A 15,143-nucleotide genomic window follows, 5' to 3' on the forward strand; every position below is an offset into this window, starting at 1 on the left:
AAATCAATCCCTCGTGGGCGGGGCTGAAGAATCTGTCTTAGTGAAGTTTAACATTAAAAAAATCAGTTCAATCTTTTTTTAAGAGATTATGGTACGTGGAAGTCATGTTATGCAGAAATGTCATGTTATACCATTAGATATGCAGTCCTTCGATTATTGGTTCTATCTATAGATAATTCCTATGAAGTCTCATGATTAATGAAATTTAAAAAATATATATATATATATATATATATATATTTTAACGTAAAATAGATACCCAAGGAGTCGTCCACGTAATTGGATAAACATATAACTAAAGGGAGTAGGCGGCCAACCATGAGTTTGGCTACCACCCTTAAACTTTTTTTAAATAATAATTTAGTTTTAATCTTTTTTTTATACGAGTGGTGGCTTCCCAAACATGTGGACTGTCCACGTAAATTCCTACATCAATTTATAATCCTATTGAAACAAAAGAGTGTACCCCTAGCATTTATCTTCAATCCTGTTCTCCCCTATATCATCTTTAATGGCTCATCTTTGCGGAGGGAGATGTGCATATTCCACGTGCAGTAACCCCTTCCTAGACTTCCCAGCCCAAATATTGGCAAGAAAAACATTGTAAGTCGGGAAAAAAATATAACTAGAATACACTATAAACAAATGTGCACAAAATTACGTTGCCTTTCGTATGGAGTTTGGGATAAATCGAATACAATGAAACAGATGAAAGCAAAGGTACTGTGAAGCCGAAGAGAAAAGGAGAGAAGAAAATTTAAAATCTCACCTTCTTCTCTTTTTCTATCGAAGAACATGATTCGGATGAATAGCTGCATAAAATACAGGTTGCATCAGCAACTTCCGTGCCCAAGAAAAAGCATGCAATCTTATTTTTCTTTAAGCGACTGGAGGAATGATGCATAGATCATGGTCATCTAAAAGATTCCTGCCGCTTAAGAGGGATGCCTTCACCACCATTAAGGATATCGTCTTCTGAGTGTTTAGAAAGTCGCAAGCATAGAGCTGTTGACAAACCTGTAGATGATTTGCCGATATGATCAATAGGTTCGTCAGAATGCTAAAAAAGAGTTAAAAACAGATCAAAATCATGTAACGAGCCTACAAGTTCCCAGTGCCCACAGGAGATAATGTCTCCTTGTCAGTTAACTATCATCATTTGATACAAAGGATTCACAAAGGAAGATATAGAGAACATACCATCTGCCATATCCTTTGTTTTGTGAAGAAGAAAAGTTCCTGAAAGGATGGTCACAAACCCACACATTTCTGTGACTACCTGGGTTGGACTCTGCCTATCCCAGTCCTGAAAGTAAATTCAATTTCCACAATGTCATCAACTCAAGATCATCACATGGAAATTCAAATGATTCTGTAGACTCAAATAGTGTAAGTCCAGCTGAAACTATTTAGAACAAGCTCAGAAGTCAGAAATTACTCTTAATATATCAGCTTAATCTGACATTACATAATTGAACGCATTATCATTATTTTTTTAGCTTATCAAAAAAGAAAACCATCAGCCTTAATTAAAAAAGAATGAAAACAACCAGAAAAGGAAAACAATTACAGAGACGGAAGAGCATCATCATCACTCTCACTCACCTTTTGTTTCATTCAAATTTAGGAGGGGTTCACATCAAACCGTTAACTTCTTTAGGTAAATTAAGAAATAAAATCTGAATTGAAGACATAAATGGGACTAAAACATCCTGCAATGTATGAAGCATGAAGAACTGCAGATTGCAGCAAACGACAGAGTTCATCTTGGTCAAAAATAAAGAAAATTCCATACAAAAATAAGGAATTAGCACTCAAAGTTGAATTTTACTATGATCTATAACAGGCCTATTAGATAATGGACATGGAACAAAGCCCAAAGGCATATCATGAAGAAAAATCCATATGGCTGCACCTTTTTTAACCGAGCCTTTCTGCTAAGGAACTAATTTTAATCAATCCTGTAAGTTAGCAGGAGGGAATTTTGGTTTGACTGTGACATTCCCGATCCTATAAGTCCATGTATCTGATGACCAAATTTATGGTGGTCAATAATTTTAAGGTTTTGAAAAAGGACTAATAGCAACAATCCCCATGTGTACAGAGAAAAGGAGAAGAACGGGCTCAGATAACACTGGCCTGAAGAAAAATATACCTTAAACATGATCACACTAGCCAAAATAGTAAGTGAGGTGAACATGACATAGTATATCGGAGATACCACGGCCGTGTTAAATGTATCGAGTGCCTGCATTGAAGAAACAAAAGAAAAGAAAACGTAAAGAAACAATTGCAAAACAGTATCTATCAAACGAGATGGGAGCAAAAAACTTTACCACATTATATATTAGAGGTAAGATTCACCAATTTTATGGTTCTAAGTCCATGCAATTGCACATCAGCCACTTGCTTCTTCAGAAGGTCAATCTAATGCAAGTTTATAACAAAATGCAGCTACTCCAATGGTCATTCATTTCAAGAATGCCTGTGCACGCTTAGAGACCCTTCTTTCAATAAATTTATTTTCTCATTCATGCATGCAACTGTTTGTAGTCACTCCACCTAGCATTCTAGTTTGTGAAATTATAAGGTGCACATAGATGATGAAGTTATAAGGTTTCAATTAGAAAAAATTTAGGACGTAGTATCTCCTCACAAATGTGTTAGAATGTTTATGAAGTCAGCATACGGTTGGAGCCACTTCCTGATGGCTCAAGTTTTTGGGACTAAATGTTTCTACCATAATATTAGCCTGACTAGGAGCAGGATAGATCAACAAATAATGACCGTGACATAAGCTTCTGCGCCCTCAAAAAATACCATGTCTCTGGATTCGACAGCCCATGGACGAGCACTCCAAAACGACAACTATGATTAAATCTTCCAGGACATTAACTTGAGGATCCAGAATGCTTCATTAGTGCTTAGTGGTTATTAGGTGTATACTGTATATATTTCCTGTGTTCTTGGGCTGTGCCTTTTCCTATTAATAAAAGGATCATCAGTACTCTTTATGTTTGGATTGTGGAGTACAATAGCTTCTGTTCTAGCTTTCTAGACTTTGTGGATTTGTGTTATTTTTCTTCCTGTCTTTAGTGGGGTGTTTCTTATTGTGTACTTTGGTGTACCCTTCTGTGCTTTGAATAAGATTACCTTATAAAAAAAGGATCAGAACGCCTTGATTTAAACTATACCACAGTGAAGTTAGAATTAAACTAACCCAACAGATAGGCAATAGTCCAAAACGTAGTTCTAAATTTGCAAATATAGAGGCCAATATGGAACAAAAATCTATTTCCTTTGTATAAGGTGAGCATGCATTTAAGAGTTTATCTGAATACCAGAGCAGGAAAATTATGCTCAAGCATGGCATAAGTTCCAGGAAAAGTTGCTCCAGCATCACCCACTCTATGGAAAGCAAATGGTTTTGGCGAGAGAACAGCTAAATTTAGGTGGTTCCATGTATTCTGATCAGGCTGGACGAACCCTAGGCATATAGCCGTATACTAATTAAAGGAGACTCCAAACTAAATTCCAAAACCTGCAAGTTGCAAATTCATAAAGTAACTACCCTGAATACCAAACCTCAAAGAAAAATGCAGCCATCAAGAAACTACCTCAAATTAATCCAAACAAAGGAATCCTATCACCCTAAAGATTCAACAAAATAAGTTGGGCAAGAAAGATTCAACAACCTAAAGAAGGGTTGTGTGCTGTGCTGGAATTGGAAATGAATGCACCATTTAAAAAAAAAAAAAAAACAAAAAAAGTGATGGAAAAGGTGGGTAAGAAAGTTCTTATCACTCTCTGAGATCTCCTTAACAAAGATAAATACATTCGGGCGGCTGTAGGGTGGCTCTACAGCCACCGCTGGGAGCTCCCGTTAATGCATTTTAAGTGTTTTTTTTTACATGCATTTTTTTAATACTTTTAAATATTTTTAAAAAAATTCACAATATCATTAAAAAACACTTTCTTAATCATGAAGTTAAAAAAAAAAAATCCCAGCAGGAGCTCCCAGCGGGATGCCTAGCGTTTTCCAATACATTCAGATAAGCAAATTGTGACAATCTATTCAATATCAAATATCCACCTTCTGTCAAATCACATATGATACCAGTCTATGAATTCAACAATCTCTTTTTTTTTTTCTTTTTTTGATAGGTCTTTTTTCTCTTCTCTAGTTCCCAAACCATAACGTAAAGGAACCCTTACTCATCAGTGACAAGTTACTAGTATCAAATCCTCCATACCCTTACTTGCCTAGCCCCCATGGTTCTTTCATATCAAACTCCACCGCACCTTAAATTGGTTCGTGGCATCTTCAAATTTCTGAATAATTTCTTTTGAAATGATGAAGATGTTGAACCTCTAACGCTAATAATATATATAAATAAAATTAAAAAAAAAAAAAAAGCCTAACCTGAATCTTTATTCTTTTTCAATCAACATTTAGCAAGCAACTTCTAACAGTAAGATGAAGGCGGGGGGAATACGATAACAGATCCACAAGCTTTAAGAATCCAACAAGTCCTCAGAAAACCTCATGAAGCACCAAAGAGGTAATGTCAAAAGACCGAGAAGAGACATGTCTCGCCACCAACACCTCCATCCAATGTTGAGATCTATTTTCCAAAGCAAACCCCATTCAAGGCCAAAGGCCAGAAACATCATTAAATGGAATGAGAGTCCAAATTTAGACAATGTTTTGAGTTGTGGCAGGCACACCCCTTGAGAGCATTGGATTTGTGATACTCTAGATTAAGTATAGGAGGGTGGTGAATGTAATCCCATATTATTTGAGAGGAAAAAGTTATTTCAGTTTGTCAATGAGCTCCATTTGTAACTACCCAAGGAACACCTAAGCCAGGTTTGCACTCCAAAAGAACAAGTCAATGTACAATTGGTTTTCATTGGAATCATCAAAACATGTAAGAATTTCTCTCCCCCATGCAATGTGGATATTCATCAACCTCCTATAATTAATCCAAGGTATACAGGATTTCGACAAGGATCACAAAATTGCATATTATAGGAATATACTTAGCATGCTCCTAACTTTTTGAATTCTTGTGACTGAAGAAACAAAGCCCCTTACAAGCTTGAAACGGTCATCATTTGATGAACATGTAGCCATATACTTCACTCATCAGTCATAATGGATGAACAAGTTTAAATAAGTCATTTTTGAGCAAAGTTTCTAATGAAAATAAAAATAAGGAAAACAAAAACTACTAAAATGAACGAAATACAAAAACAGAAGACAGAAGGCACGGACGGAAAATGCATAATTGTTACCTTGTTCAAATAGTTCATTTGTGTAAGAACACAAGTAATTACAACGAAAGTGAATAACCAAGTTTGTGGATAAATTAGTTGATTCATTCCCGACAATGTCAACTTCAGAGCAATTCCTAGTGCTTTGACACTCATGACCTGTCAAAAAGCACTCTTAGAATAAAAAACACTGAGGAGATAGAAAATGCAACTCAAAAACATTAGAATTTATATCAAATACTGATACATACCGACAGAGAACCTACAAGGGAACAAACTCCAATGTAAACCATTATGTGTGTCTGGCCATACTCGGGTATAAAACAGAATATAAGAATAAATGCAGCCGTTATGACCAAAGCTGCATACATGAGAAAAGCTACAAAAGAAACAAAAGGAAAAAATAAATATTTTCAAATTAAACCAAATTAGAGGACAATGATATCTGAACATGAAAAGCAAAGAATGGTTGAATCAATTCATACACGCAATTCCAGGAAACATTACAATTACCTGGCTCCATAGCAAGATCCCAAACTTCTGTCACGGATTCAATCTCACACTCTTGAGGAGCATGTAGAACAATTGTAGTAGAGCCCACAACACACAAAACACAACCAAGAATTCCAAAAATATGTAGCTTCTCCTGTAAGATAACATGTGCAAGTGCAGCACTGCAGACAACATGATTGTAAGCACTCAGTACTGGAAAATTAGAATTATCTATGTAGAAAAGTTTTTATCATGCCTGATGATAATGCTGAGAGCCCCAAGAGGAGTGACCAGAATAGCTGGTGCAAACGCATAAGCCGCAAAATTAGCAACTTCTCCGACAATCACTGTTAAATAAAAATTGCTCTGAGAATTTTTTTTTTTTTCAAATCTAAATCTTAAATAAAATCATAAGCTCTAAGCAACTTCATGAAACATAAATTCCTAAGGTATCAAATGCTTTCTTTTGCATCTAGGTTCTAGATATGATCATATACATGTCATTAATAACAATCAAGGATTGAGACAAGGGGTCCTCTATTCCCTCTATTTTTTGTAGTTGTAATGGAGGCAATGTGTAGAATGATGTCAACAACTGTGAATGGGGGCTTTTATAACACGCTTATGACACGCTAAATAATGAAGAGAGATTATCCTTTCTCATCTCTTGTTCACTTATGACACGCTAATTTTTTGTGAGGCTATCCAGGAGAGAACATGTAACAGCCCGCTAGAAATTCAATTGTGGAATTTCTTTTGACCTTAATAACCTCGTGAAAATTCCGTAAGTTTACATGAATCGACTAATCGCATAGGTTTTAGCCTGTCAACATAGTTAATGTTATCACTCACTATGGTGCCAGAAATGCGATTTTAATTATTTGAGATAGTTAGAAGTGTCAGAATACATTATAGTCTACACCACTAGGCTTAATTGAATATTTAGGATTTTTCAGTACTAAGTTTATTACGTTTATTTTTGGAGTGAATAGTAATCTCGGTAAACGTACTAAACGCAGTGTTTTCAAAATCACAGTGTGAAATGTCCAAATTAGGTTAGCGAAATTTTATTTGGATACTTGGAAAGATCTTAACCACACATAATGAATAGTATTAAATACTTAGCACAAAGAGAAACCATTAGATGGAATTGTGAAGGAAATCAAGGTGTGAGATCATGACACCTAAGCAAAATACACATTTGGAAAATATCTTAAGAACATAGATTTAAAATACACATGGAAAGATTTTAACCACCTTACTCTTCCAAGTCTACTCCACATTTAGAAAATATTTTGAACTAATTTCTTGGATATTATTGGGTAAAAAATATCTTGAGTTGATTTTTGTAGATATTATTAGGTAAGAGAGTCCTACACTCCACTCTCACTCCGGTAAGAGAGTCCTACACTTAACTCTCACTTCGGGTAAGAGAGTCCTACACTTAACTCTCACTCCAGCTTCATCTCTTCCATATCTCATCCATAATTATCTCCAGCCACCTCTCCCCACGAAATTATCTTCAATTACACCTTCCAATAAAAGATTATCAAACACTCTCTCTCGGACAGCTTTTAGGAGGTATTTTGCACGCCAATTTCGAAGCTGTTGTAAGTGTTTTATCATAAAGTCTCCTTCATATAAGTTGTTCCTTTTTGAGTCTAATTTACATGGATATCTTATTTGCCCCATTTGAAGATCATTTGGTCAGTCAAATATTGTGTAAACTATAGAAAGGTCATTCTGGGAGATAAACTGGAGAATATGTTATAGTTTGGAGTTTTTGACCAAGCTAATGGATAGATATTGGTCCGAAATTTTTATGGAGTATTGTTAACATGTATATGTGACTATTGGTTGAGGATTTTTGCATGATTAAAGGTTTTGATGAAAGATGTTCTTAGATTTAGAAACTTAGAAACTGAGAAACTGGAAGAGGAAAAACAGTTTCTGTTTTGAGAAAGTTTAACTCTTTGGTGGTCTAAACCTATTCTAATGACTTTGATAATTTTATTGGAGGATCCTAAACATCTTATATACATGTTATATTATTATTTTGAAGATATTTGATGTTAGTTTCAAAGATATGAAATTTTATGCAAAGAAATATTCAGATAAGCCAAAGTGTGGATATTCTTGGCTAAATTTATGTTTTGGTTAATTTCTAACCATGTGATCTTGAATTAGAAGCTTGTATATGTTTTAGGACATCTTTTTAAACCATGTAATGGTTTGGTTTGAAGATCATATATTTATAAGTCATAGATCAAGAGATTTATCAAAACTAGTTGAGGAAAAAGTTCCTGTTTTTGGACTAAGTGTAAAACCAAAAACTCCAAATGTTATTTTGTGATTTTGGTGACTTTAGTTTGATGATTTAAAGCATGGTTGATGTTAGGATGATATTATGAATATGTTAGAAGTACGATTTGATTTTTGAAATTCTTGGAGATGTTTTGATTTAAGGTCAAAACTTGTGATTCAAGTGCTTGGATCTTTTTACAAAAAAGTTTGGTGTTGATTATTAGCTTTTTCTAAAAGGATGTTTTAAGTATGGTTTTGAACTTAGGATTGGAAGATGTTTGTTGCAAAATTTTGGTTTAAGCATGAGTTTTGAAGTTGGAAGGAATTGCAACAAAAATAAAGGGAAATGGCCTATGGATGTTTCGAACATAGTGTGTTCTTCATAGTTGTGTTTTGTTTTAAATTTTTCTGAGTTGATATTTAAGTTTAGGACAAAATTTACATGAGGAATGTAAATTTTGGAAACTTTTGGAGTTAGTATGCAAAATCCTTAAGTTATAGGTAAAACGGTCATTTTCCCACATGTAGAGAGTAAAATGAAAATTTTACTCTTTAAGTTAGTATTTTCCATATTTCAAATTATTAGTGATTTAGTTCTAACTTTTAGAATCACTAATTACAGTTCCTCGTGATCGCACTTGAAGTTTTATAAGAAACGCGGAGATCGAGGTAAGTTAGCTTTTAACTTACTAGCAGTCTACTGTGTATGTGTGCTAAGTAAAAGAACTACAGTGTATGTATGTATGTTATCATATGTGTCATGCCATGTCAAGTTATCATGTAATTGTCTATTATACAGAATTTATTCTGTCATCAATTTTTATCTGTTACATAATATATTCTGTTATGTATTACTGTACATTACAAGTACGTCATGCTAAGTATGTCATCTATTACATGTAAGTCAAGTCATGTAATATTCACTGTTGCAAGTATGTCATGTTAAATATGTTGTCTATTATATGTTATGCCATGTTACGAAATGTTTCTATCTCAAGTTGGTCATGTATTCTAAATTATGTTCAAGTCACGTTATGTTACGTCAGGACTTCAGTCCTTTCGTATTCCAGTCACATTTCATCTTGAGTACATTATGATGTGTAGAATACATGGGGCCACAACAACTGTGGAGTATGTATTTAACTACAATTGTGATGCGTAAAATACATGGGGCCACAACAACTGTGGAGTATGTATTTTTCATGTTAAGTCAAGTTTTTGTAGAATACATGGGGCCACAACAACTGTGGAGTATGTATTTTTAATGTTAAGTCAAGTTTGTATAGAATACATGGGGCCACAACAACTGTGGAGTATGTATTTAACTACAATTGTGATGCGTAAAATACATGGGGCCACAACAACTGTGGAGTATGTATTTTTCATGTTAAGTCAAGTTTGTGTAGAATACATGGGGCCACAACAACTGTGGAGTATGTATTTTTAATGTTAAGTCAAGTTTGTGTAGAATACATGGGACCACAACAACTGTGGAATATGTATTTACACGTAGAATACATGGGGCCACAACAACTGTGGAGTATGTATTTTTCATGTTAATTCAAGTTTCAGAGCAAGTTCATGCTAAGTCAAGTTCAGTTCATGATTCAATTTAAGCTATGTCAATTATGCTATGTTGTACGCTAAGTTATGCTTTAATTACTTATGAATTTGATTATGCATTTATGTTTTTACTGTCATACATGCATCATTAGTCTGTATGGAAGTTTTTTGTTAACTTGCTGAGATTTGTAATCAAATCTCACTGTGGTAGTCCCAACTACCATTCCCCCCGAATGGTAGATCTTGTTACAGGACCTGAAGGAGGATCAGGAGCTGACCAACTAGACACAGTCGACTGAACGACGGTGCGTCGTTAATGTTAATATAGTAGTTAAATTACTACTTGTACGATGGAGTTGCATCTCCAGTACTATTGGATCATAACTATTTTGGAATAGTGCTGTGATCTTAGTTATTCAATGGATCTTTATGTATGAAGTATGTTTCAAGTATTGGGATATTTTCAGTTTGGTGCATAGTATTGCTAAAGAAAAAAATTATCCGCTGCGAATATTGCATAATGTTAGATGCATGTTAGGATTATTGCATCTTATATGTCATGAACGGGGGCAGGTAACCTTGTGTTGCATGTCTCGACGCTTCAAATGTCCGTCCGATCCCAAACGGAATTTGGGGGCGTCACAGAACATTCATCATTTGCATAGTTTATTCCAGTGCTTTGAAGTTGTTTTTGTGCTGAAATTCAACTTGGGCAAGTCATGGAGTGCCGTTTGGAGCAGTTGATAACATTGGCATTTTGGCATGTATCCTTGGTTGCAAGGTGTCATCCTTATCCATGAAGTATCTAAACCTCAAACATTATTTTCAAACAAGGCCTTATGGGCATTCCTTTGATTAGCGGGTTGCATGTGGTCCAATGATTGAGATCTCCTAATTGGTCTAGAATTGATAGATTTCTCATCTCCCCTAATTGGGAAATCATGTTCCCTAATGTGTCACAGAGAAGGCTACCTCCTTTATCATGGGATCACTTTCCTATGTTACTTGATTGCGAGAATGTTGAACAATGTAGAGGGTACTTTAAGTTTGAGAATATGTGGTTAAAAGCTGAGGGCTTTGTGGGCAAGGTGAAGCAATGGTGGTTGTCATACACTTTCACGGCTCCCCTAGTTTTACATTGGCAAGCAAGTTGAAATCACTGATAATACAGAATAAGGGCTAGTTTGGACACTTAGAATATCTGTGAATAGTAGTGAAATTGTTTGATTTAAGATATTTTATTAGATTTTGAAAAATGAGAGAGATATAAAGTTGAATAAAAATATTATAAAGTTAAAAAAAAAATTTGTTTGAATATAATTTTGGGAGGTAGCCTTTTCTGTTCCCTAATGTGTCACAGAGAAGGCTACCTCCTTTATCATGGGATCACTTTCCTTTGTTACTTGATTGTGGGAATGTTGAACGACGCAGAGCGTATTTTAAGTTTGAGAATATGTGGTTAAAAGCTTAGGGCTTTGTGGGCAAGGTGAAGCAATGGTGGTTGTCATACACTTTTATGGCTCCCCTAGTTTTGCCTTGGCAAGCAAGCTGAAATCACTGATAATACAGAATAAGGGCTTGTTTGGACATTTAAAATAGCTGTGAATAGTAGTGAAATTGTTTGATTTAAGATGCCTTATTGGATTTTGGGAAATGAGAGATAAAAAGTTGAATACAAATATTATAAAGAAAAAACAATTGTTTGAATATAACTTCTTTTTTTTTTTAAATTTGAAAAATTTGTATTGTTTTTTGTATTTTGTTTGAGAATTTGGGAAAGTTGTAATGAATAGGTAATGATTAGATGAAAAAGTTGAAGATTTGAAATTGAAAAGTGTTTTGTTTTTTAGTGATGTTTGGGAAGAAAATATATGAGAATATCTAAGAATACTTTAGAGTACTTGTGTTCCCAAACTAGCCCTATGACAAAGTTTGGCCATCTTGGGAAAAGGAAACTTCTTTTTCTCAATGAATCATGCCGTGATGATGATTTGGAAGAAAGAGATCATCGTCTAAGACAAGAATTGAGAAAGAAGGAGATTATCAATGAAGTCACCTCTTTTCACCACATAATTTCATTCTTGCGAATGTCACCGTTACTTTAGCAGCTATAAGGTATCGATAAATTTAGATGTGGTGTATTGTGGATGCCTGTACCATAACGAGCCGATAAAATGAAGGCTTCAAGTACACCATAATAGAGCAAACTGATTAAATGCAAACACATCATTTTATATAATAGTCAACAATCTAGTTCTATTTTTTTCAATCATAAAGAGTAGCATTTTGGAGGGAAAGTCGAATACCAATTATAGTCATCGACCAACGACCAAAAGATTCATGTAAAACTCACTTGTTATCATGCCGACCCACCAAAGTGGCTCATATAAGTAAGAATAGCCTCCAACACCTGTGGAAACCATCAATTAAACTTAAAGAAATATGTTACATGTGGCATAAAGATAAAAACATATTTTACTAATAAAGAAACATAAAAAACATATTCAAAGTATACAATAGTAGCTACACTCTAAATAATGCAACACTCATCCCATACGTGGATATTAGAGACAGATGTGAGAACATGGCAACATCTCCAGAAAATTTAATACAAACTAGATCAAAGACACCGTCAGTTCATGTAGGGTAAAATGCACATCCATATAGACATGGAAAAAAAGGAATCAACTTTCTCAACATGAGCAAGCTTCCTAGTCCTCAGTACAGTACTTTTAATTCATTTCCAGGCACATCAGCACAGTAGTAATAATCTAACATCACTAATTGCAGTCATTGTTCAGTCCAACATTGTTATAATGAGCATCGGTTTGAATTTGTAACTTAATTTTCCTTTCAATTTTCTGATAAGTAACTTTCTGTTTAATTTACTGAACAGGCAGCTGGACACCAGCCAATAAAAAATGAATGCCTCTATGATTTTACTTTAACTACATCCACAGGCAACTAATTTCTCAAACCTTACCAATTACAGCACCGACTCAACTGCGCTATCGACTAGAAATACCTAAGTCCAAAATGTAGACTAAATGAATTTTTCAAAACCATAATAGTTCAACTTCTTTCTGATATTTAGTAGGTCGAAGTCCACATATTGTCAAAGTTGTTCAATCAAAACTACGCAAAATTTCAATTACTCAGCACACGTGCGTCTTATTATTTATACACCACGTCAATCCATCAAAAGTCCATCAAACCGGCTTTTGATCGCTGAGTAATTTCCTTCATTCAAGTGTTATTGAAACCTACGTCTCTCGTCAGTAAGTTTTTGTCGTGATACGGATATTATTTTAACAGTGAGAAATTACGACAAGCATTGTATACCGAAGATCTCCTCAACTTCACCGGACCAACCGTCCATTGACTTACCAAACACGAATAACGTCATACCCTGCCTTGTTTTTCCATTCTCAGATTTAGTTAAATTAAAATCAGAAGACGAGAAACAAAATCCAACATTGTATAACAACTCCCAATCAATAGAAATTTAGAGAAGTGGCCCCGAGAATTATTTGAAGAATTCAGTACCTGCTCGGACTCCAGAAGCGCCGGCCTTCTTCAAGCCCTTCTTCTTGACAATGAAGCTGGCGCCGATGAAGACGCTGGACGAGAGAGCAAGAACAAGGCCCTTGACGTTGTCAGAGGACATTCCCTCGCGCCAGCTCGTCGGCGGACTCGGAGAGGTCGTCGAAGACATGGCTAATGAGCAGAACAAAAACCCTAGCCTCCACCGGTGGCTCTAACATACCCCCACCGGGAGGGCCATTGAATGAAATCGCTTATTGACTCGGTGATCTGATCAACTGGATACTGAGTTAGAACGACGAGTTGGATCTGGATAACTAATGGATGAACAATAAATTAGAGAATGTTTTTGTCGGCACTTGGAGCAGTCGGTGGTTACAGCTGTGAGCGAGGTTTCCTGGATCGGAGAGAGAGAGAGAGAGAGAGGCGTGCTGGGAAGGACTAATTGGTTATTAATTGGCTTTACCAAAACAATGACTCCACTCCGACTTGGGGTTGATGACTGCTCCATTCCATCTTCTTTCCTTTTCACTTCTCCACCTTTTCTTTTTTTACTTTCTTTACCAAAAACATAAATTTTACTCATCCCGTAATATTATCGTCAACTTTCGAATATTCTGAATCTTGTGCAATAAACTGAGACCCTTATTTTTATCCGAGGGCTGTCGCCAGACTCGCCACTTAGGCAACTTTTTTGTTTTTTAAGTATTTTTTAATATTTTAAATTATTAAAAAAATTTATAACTTCATTAATAATAATTTCCTTAATTATTAAATTAAAAATAATTAAAAAAGAAGGCTATCATTATTCATAAATGTTTGTGTCGAAAATATTATTCGAAATAATTAATTTCAAACACTCTTATCAATTGAAAAAAATAACTTTTTACGGATCACGTTCCTAATATTTTGGCACCCAAAAACGCATTATCCTCAACAGTTCTCGGTCGTTAATTAATGCTAAAAACATGGCTTAACCAAATTTCTTACAAGTATAAAAAAAATCGGGGGTCTTTTCCCTTGGATAATGCCAACAAACAAAATATTGATTAAAACTCTTATACGTTGGTCATAAAAATAAATTTATAAACTAACTTAATTTTATATGATTTGTTATATCTATTTTATAATAAAAATAATTTTATAATATAATACATCACATCAAGTTAATATATAAATTTATTTTTATATAATCATTTTGTAACTTGAGTATTCATCAAGAAAGATATTTTAATTACAAAAAAATATCATAAAAGTAAATATATAAATTAACATAACTTGATATAATATATTAAATTGTAAATATATTTAACATACCATTTTCAAATCACGTCAATTTATAAATTTATTTTTATAATATTTCCTACAATACATCACATCTATAAAGCCAAATAACAATGCAATTGTGTAAAAAATAGAGATAATGATGTGCCTCCTTTAATTGATCAATTTAATATCAGCTTATAAATTTATAAAATAAATCTAATATATCAAGTTTAATATAACTTTTGTATGAACTTTGGACTTGGAATTTTTTTTCTAAGTAAATTTCATTAAAATAAAAGATGATACAAGTTAGAGAGGGTGGAGTTCCCTAACAAAACACTCTAAAATAACAACCACAATACAAATAGGTGAAAAAAAAGAGAGTTTAGTGACCAATTTTTTGGTCTATACCCAAGCCATATAAAAAGGGTACCGTATTAAAAAACGTTTTGAAGGTAAGCCACCGTTAAAACCAATGCAAGTGGAAGCATTGTAATTGAAAGTTTTGAGATATTTGTTAGTGAGGTCCTTAGTCTATTTTACAAGATTACGGGTTAAAAAAAATAATAATCCAAATAGATTGGTATCGGAATGGCAGATATGCAGTGGCATAATAGTCAGCCTGTGCCGCTAGATTGGCTCTTGAGGACCCCACATCAGTGGAATGAAGGTGGGGTCAGCCCAATCTAAATGATTGG

General features: G+C 34.5%; 1 protein-coding gene across 4 annotated transcripts; it reads right to left on the reverse strand.

Moving 5' to 3' along the window:
* Positions 1 to 295: 295 nt before the first annotated feature.
* LOC122309684 (probable magnesium transporter NIPA4) lies at positions 296 to 13,723 on the reverse strand. 4 transcript variants are annotated; one of them, XR_006242498.1, is made up of 10 exons: positions 13,183 to 13,717; positions 11,990 to 12,046; positions 6,026 to 6,116; positions 5,791 to 5,951; positions 5,529 to 5,656; positions 5,299 to 5,436; positions 2,156 to 2,248; positions 1,201 to 1,306; positions 770 to 1,017; positions 296 to 565 (listed from the first exon to the last, which is right to left on the reverse strand). XR_006242498.1 is itself a non-coding variant. In XM_043123252.1 (9 exons), exons 1-9 carry the CDS (start codon positions 13,349 to 13,351, stop codon positions 914 to 916), a joined length of 1,047 nt encoding a protein of 348 aa, XP_042979186.1. In that variant the 5' UTR covers positions 13,352 to 13,717; the 3' UTR covers positions 602 to 913. The 4 variants fall into 4 exon arrangements, 1 of the variants encoding a protein (XP_042979186.1); XR_006242497.1 differs by having other exon boundaries at positions 296 to 570; XM_043123252.1 differs by lacking the exon at positions 296 to 565 and having other exon boundaries at positions 602 to 1,017.
* Between the last annotated feature and the right edge of the window lie 1,420 nt (positions 13,724 to 15,143).

Source organism: Carya illinoinensis, chromosome 5 (genome assembly GCF_018687715.1).
Source record: "Carya illinoinensis cultivar Pawnee chromosome 5, C.illinoinensisPawnee_v1, whole genome shotgun sequence".
NCBI lineage: Eukaryota > Viridiplantae > Streptophyta > Magnoliopsida > Fagales > Juglandaceae > Carya > Carya illinoinensis.

What these genes read in the sequence shown, in the direction of transcription:
- LOC122309684 (XM_043123252.1), bottom strand. Translation starts at nt 13,351, where the DNA reads ATGTCTTCGACGACCTCTCCGAGTCCGCCGACGAGCTGGCGCGAGGGA. An exon ending in CTAGTGTGATCATGTTTAAG is followed by an intron (nt 1,307 to 2,155) that starts GTATATTTTTCT and finishes ATTTACTTTCAG; the next exon opens with GACTGGGATAGGCAGAGTCC. An exon ending in AACAAAGGATATGGCAGATG is followed by an intron (nt 1,018 to 1,200) that starts GTATGTTCTCTA and finishes AATCATCTACAG; the next exon opens with GTTTGTCAACAGCTCTATGC.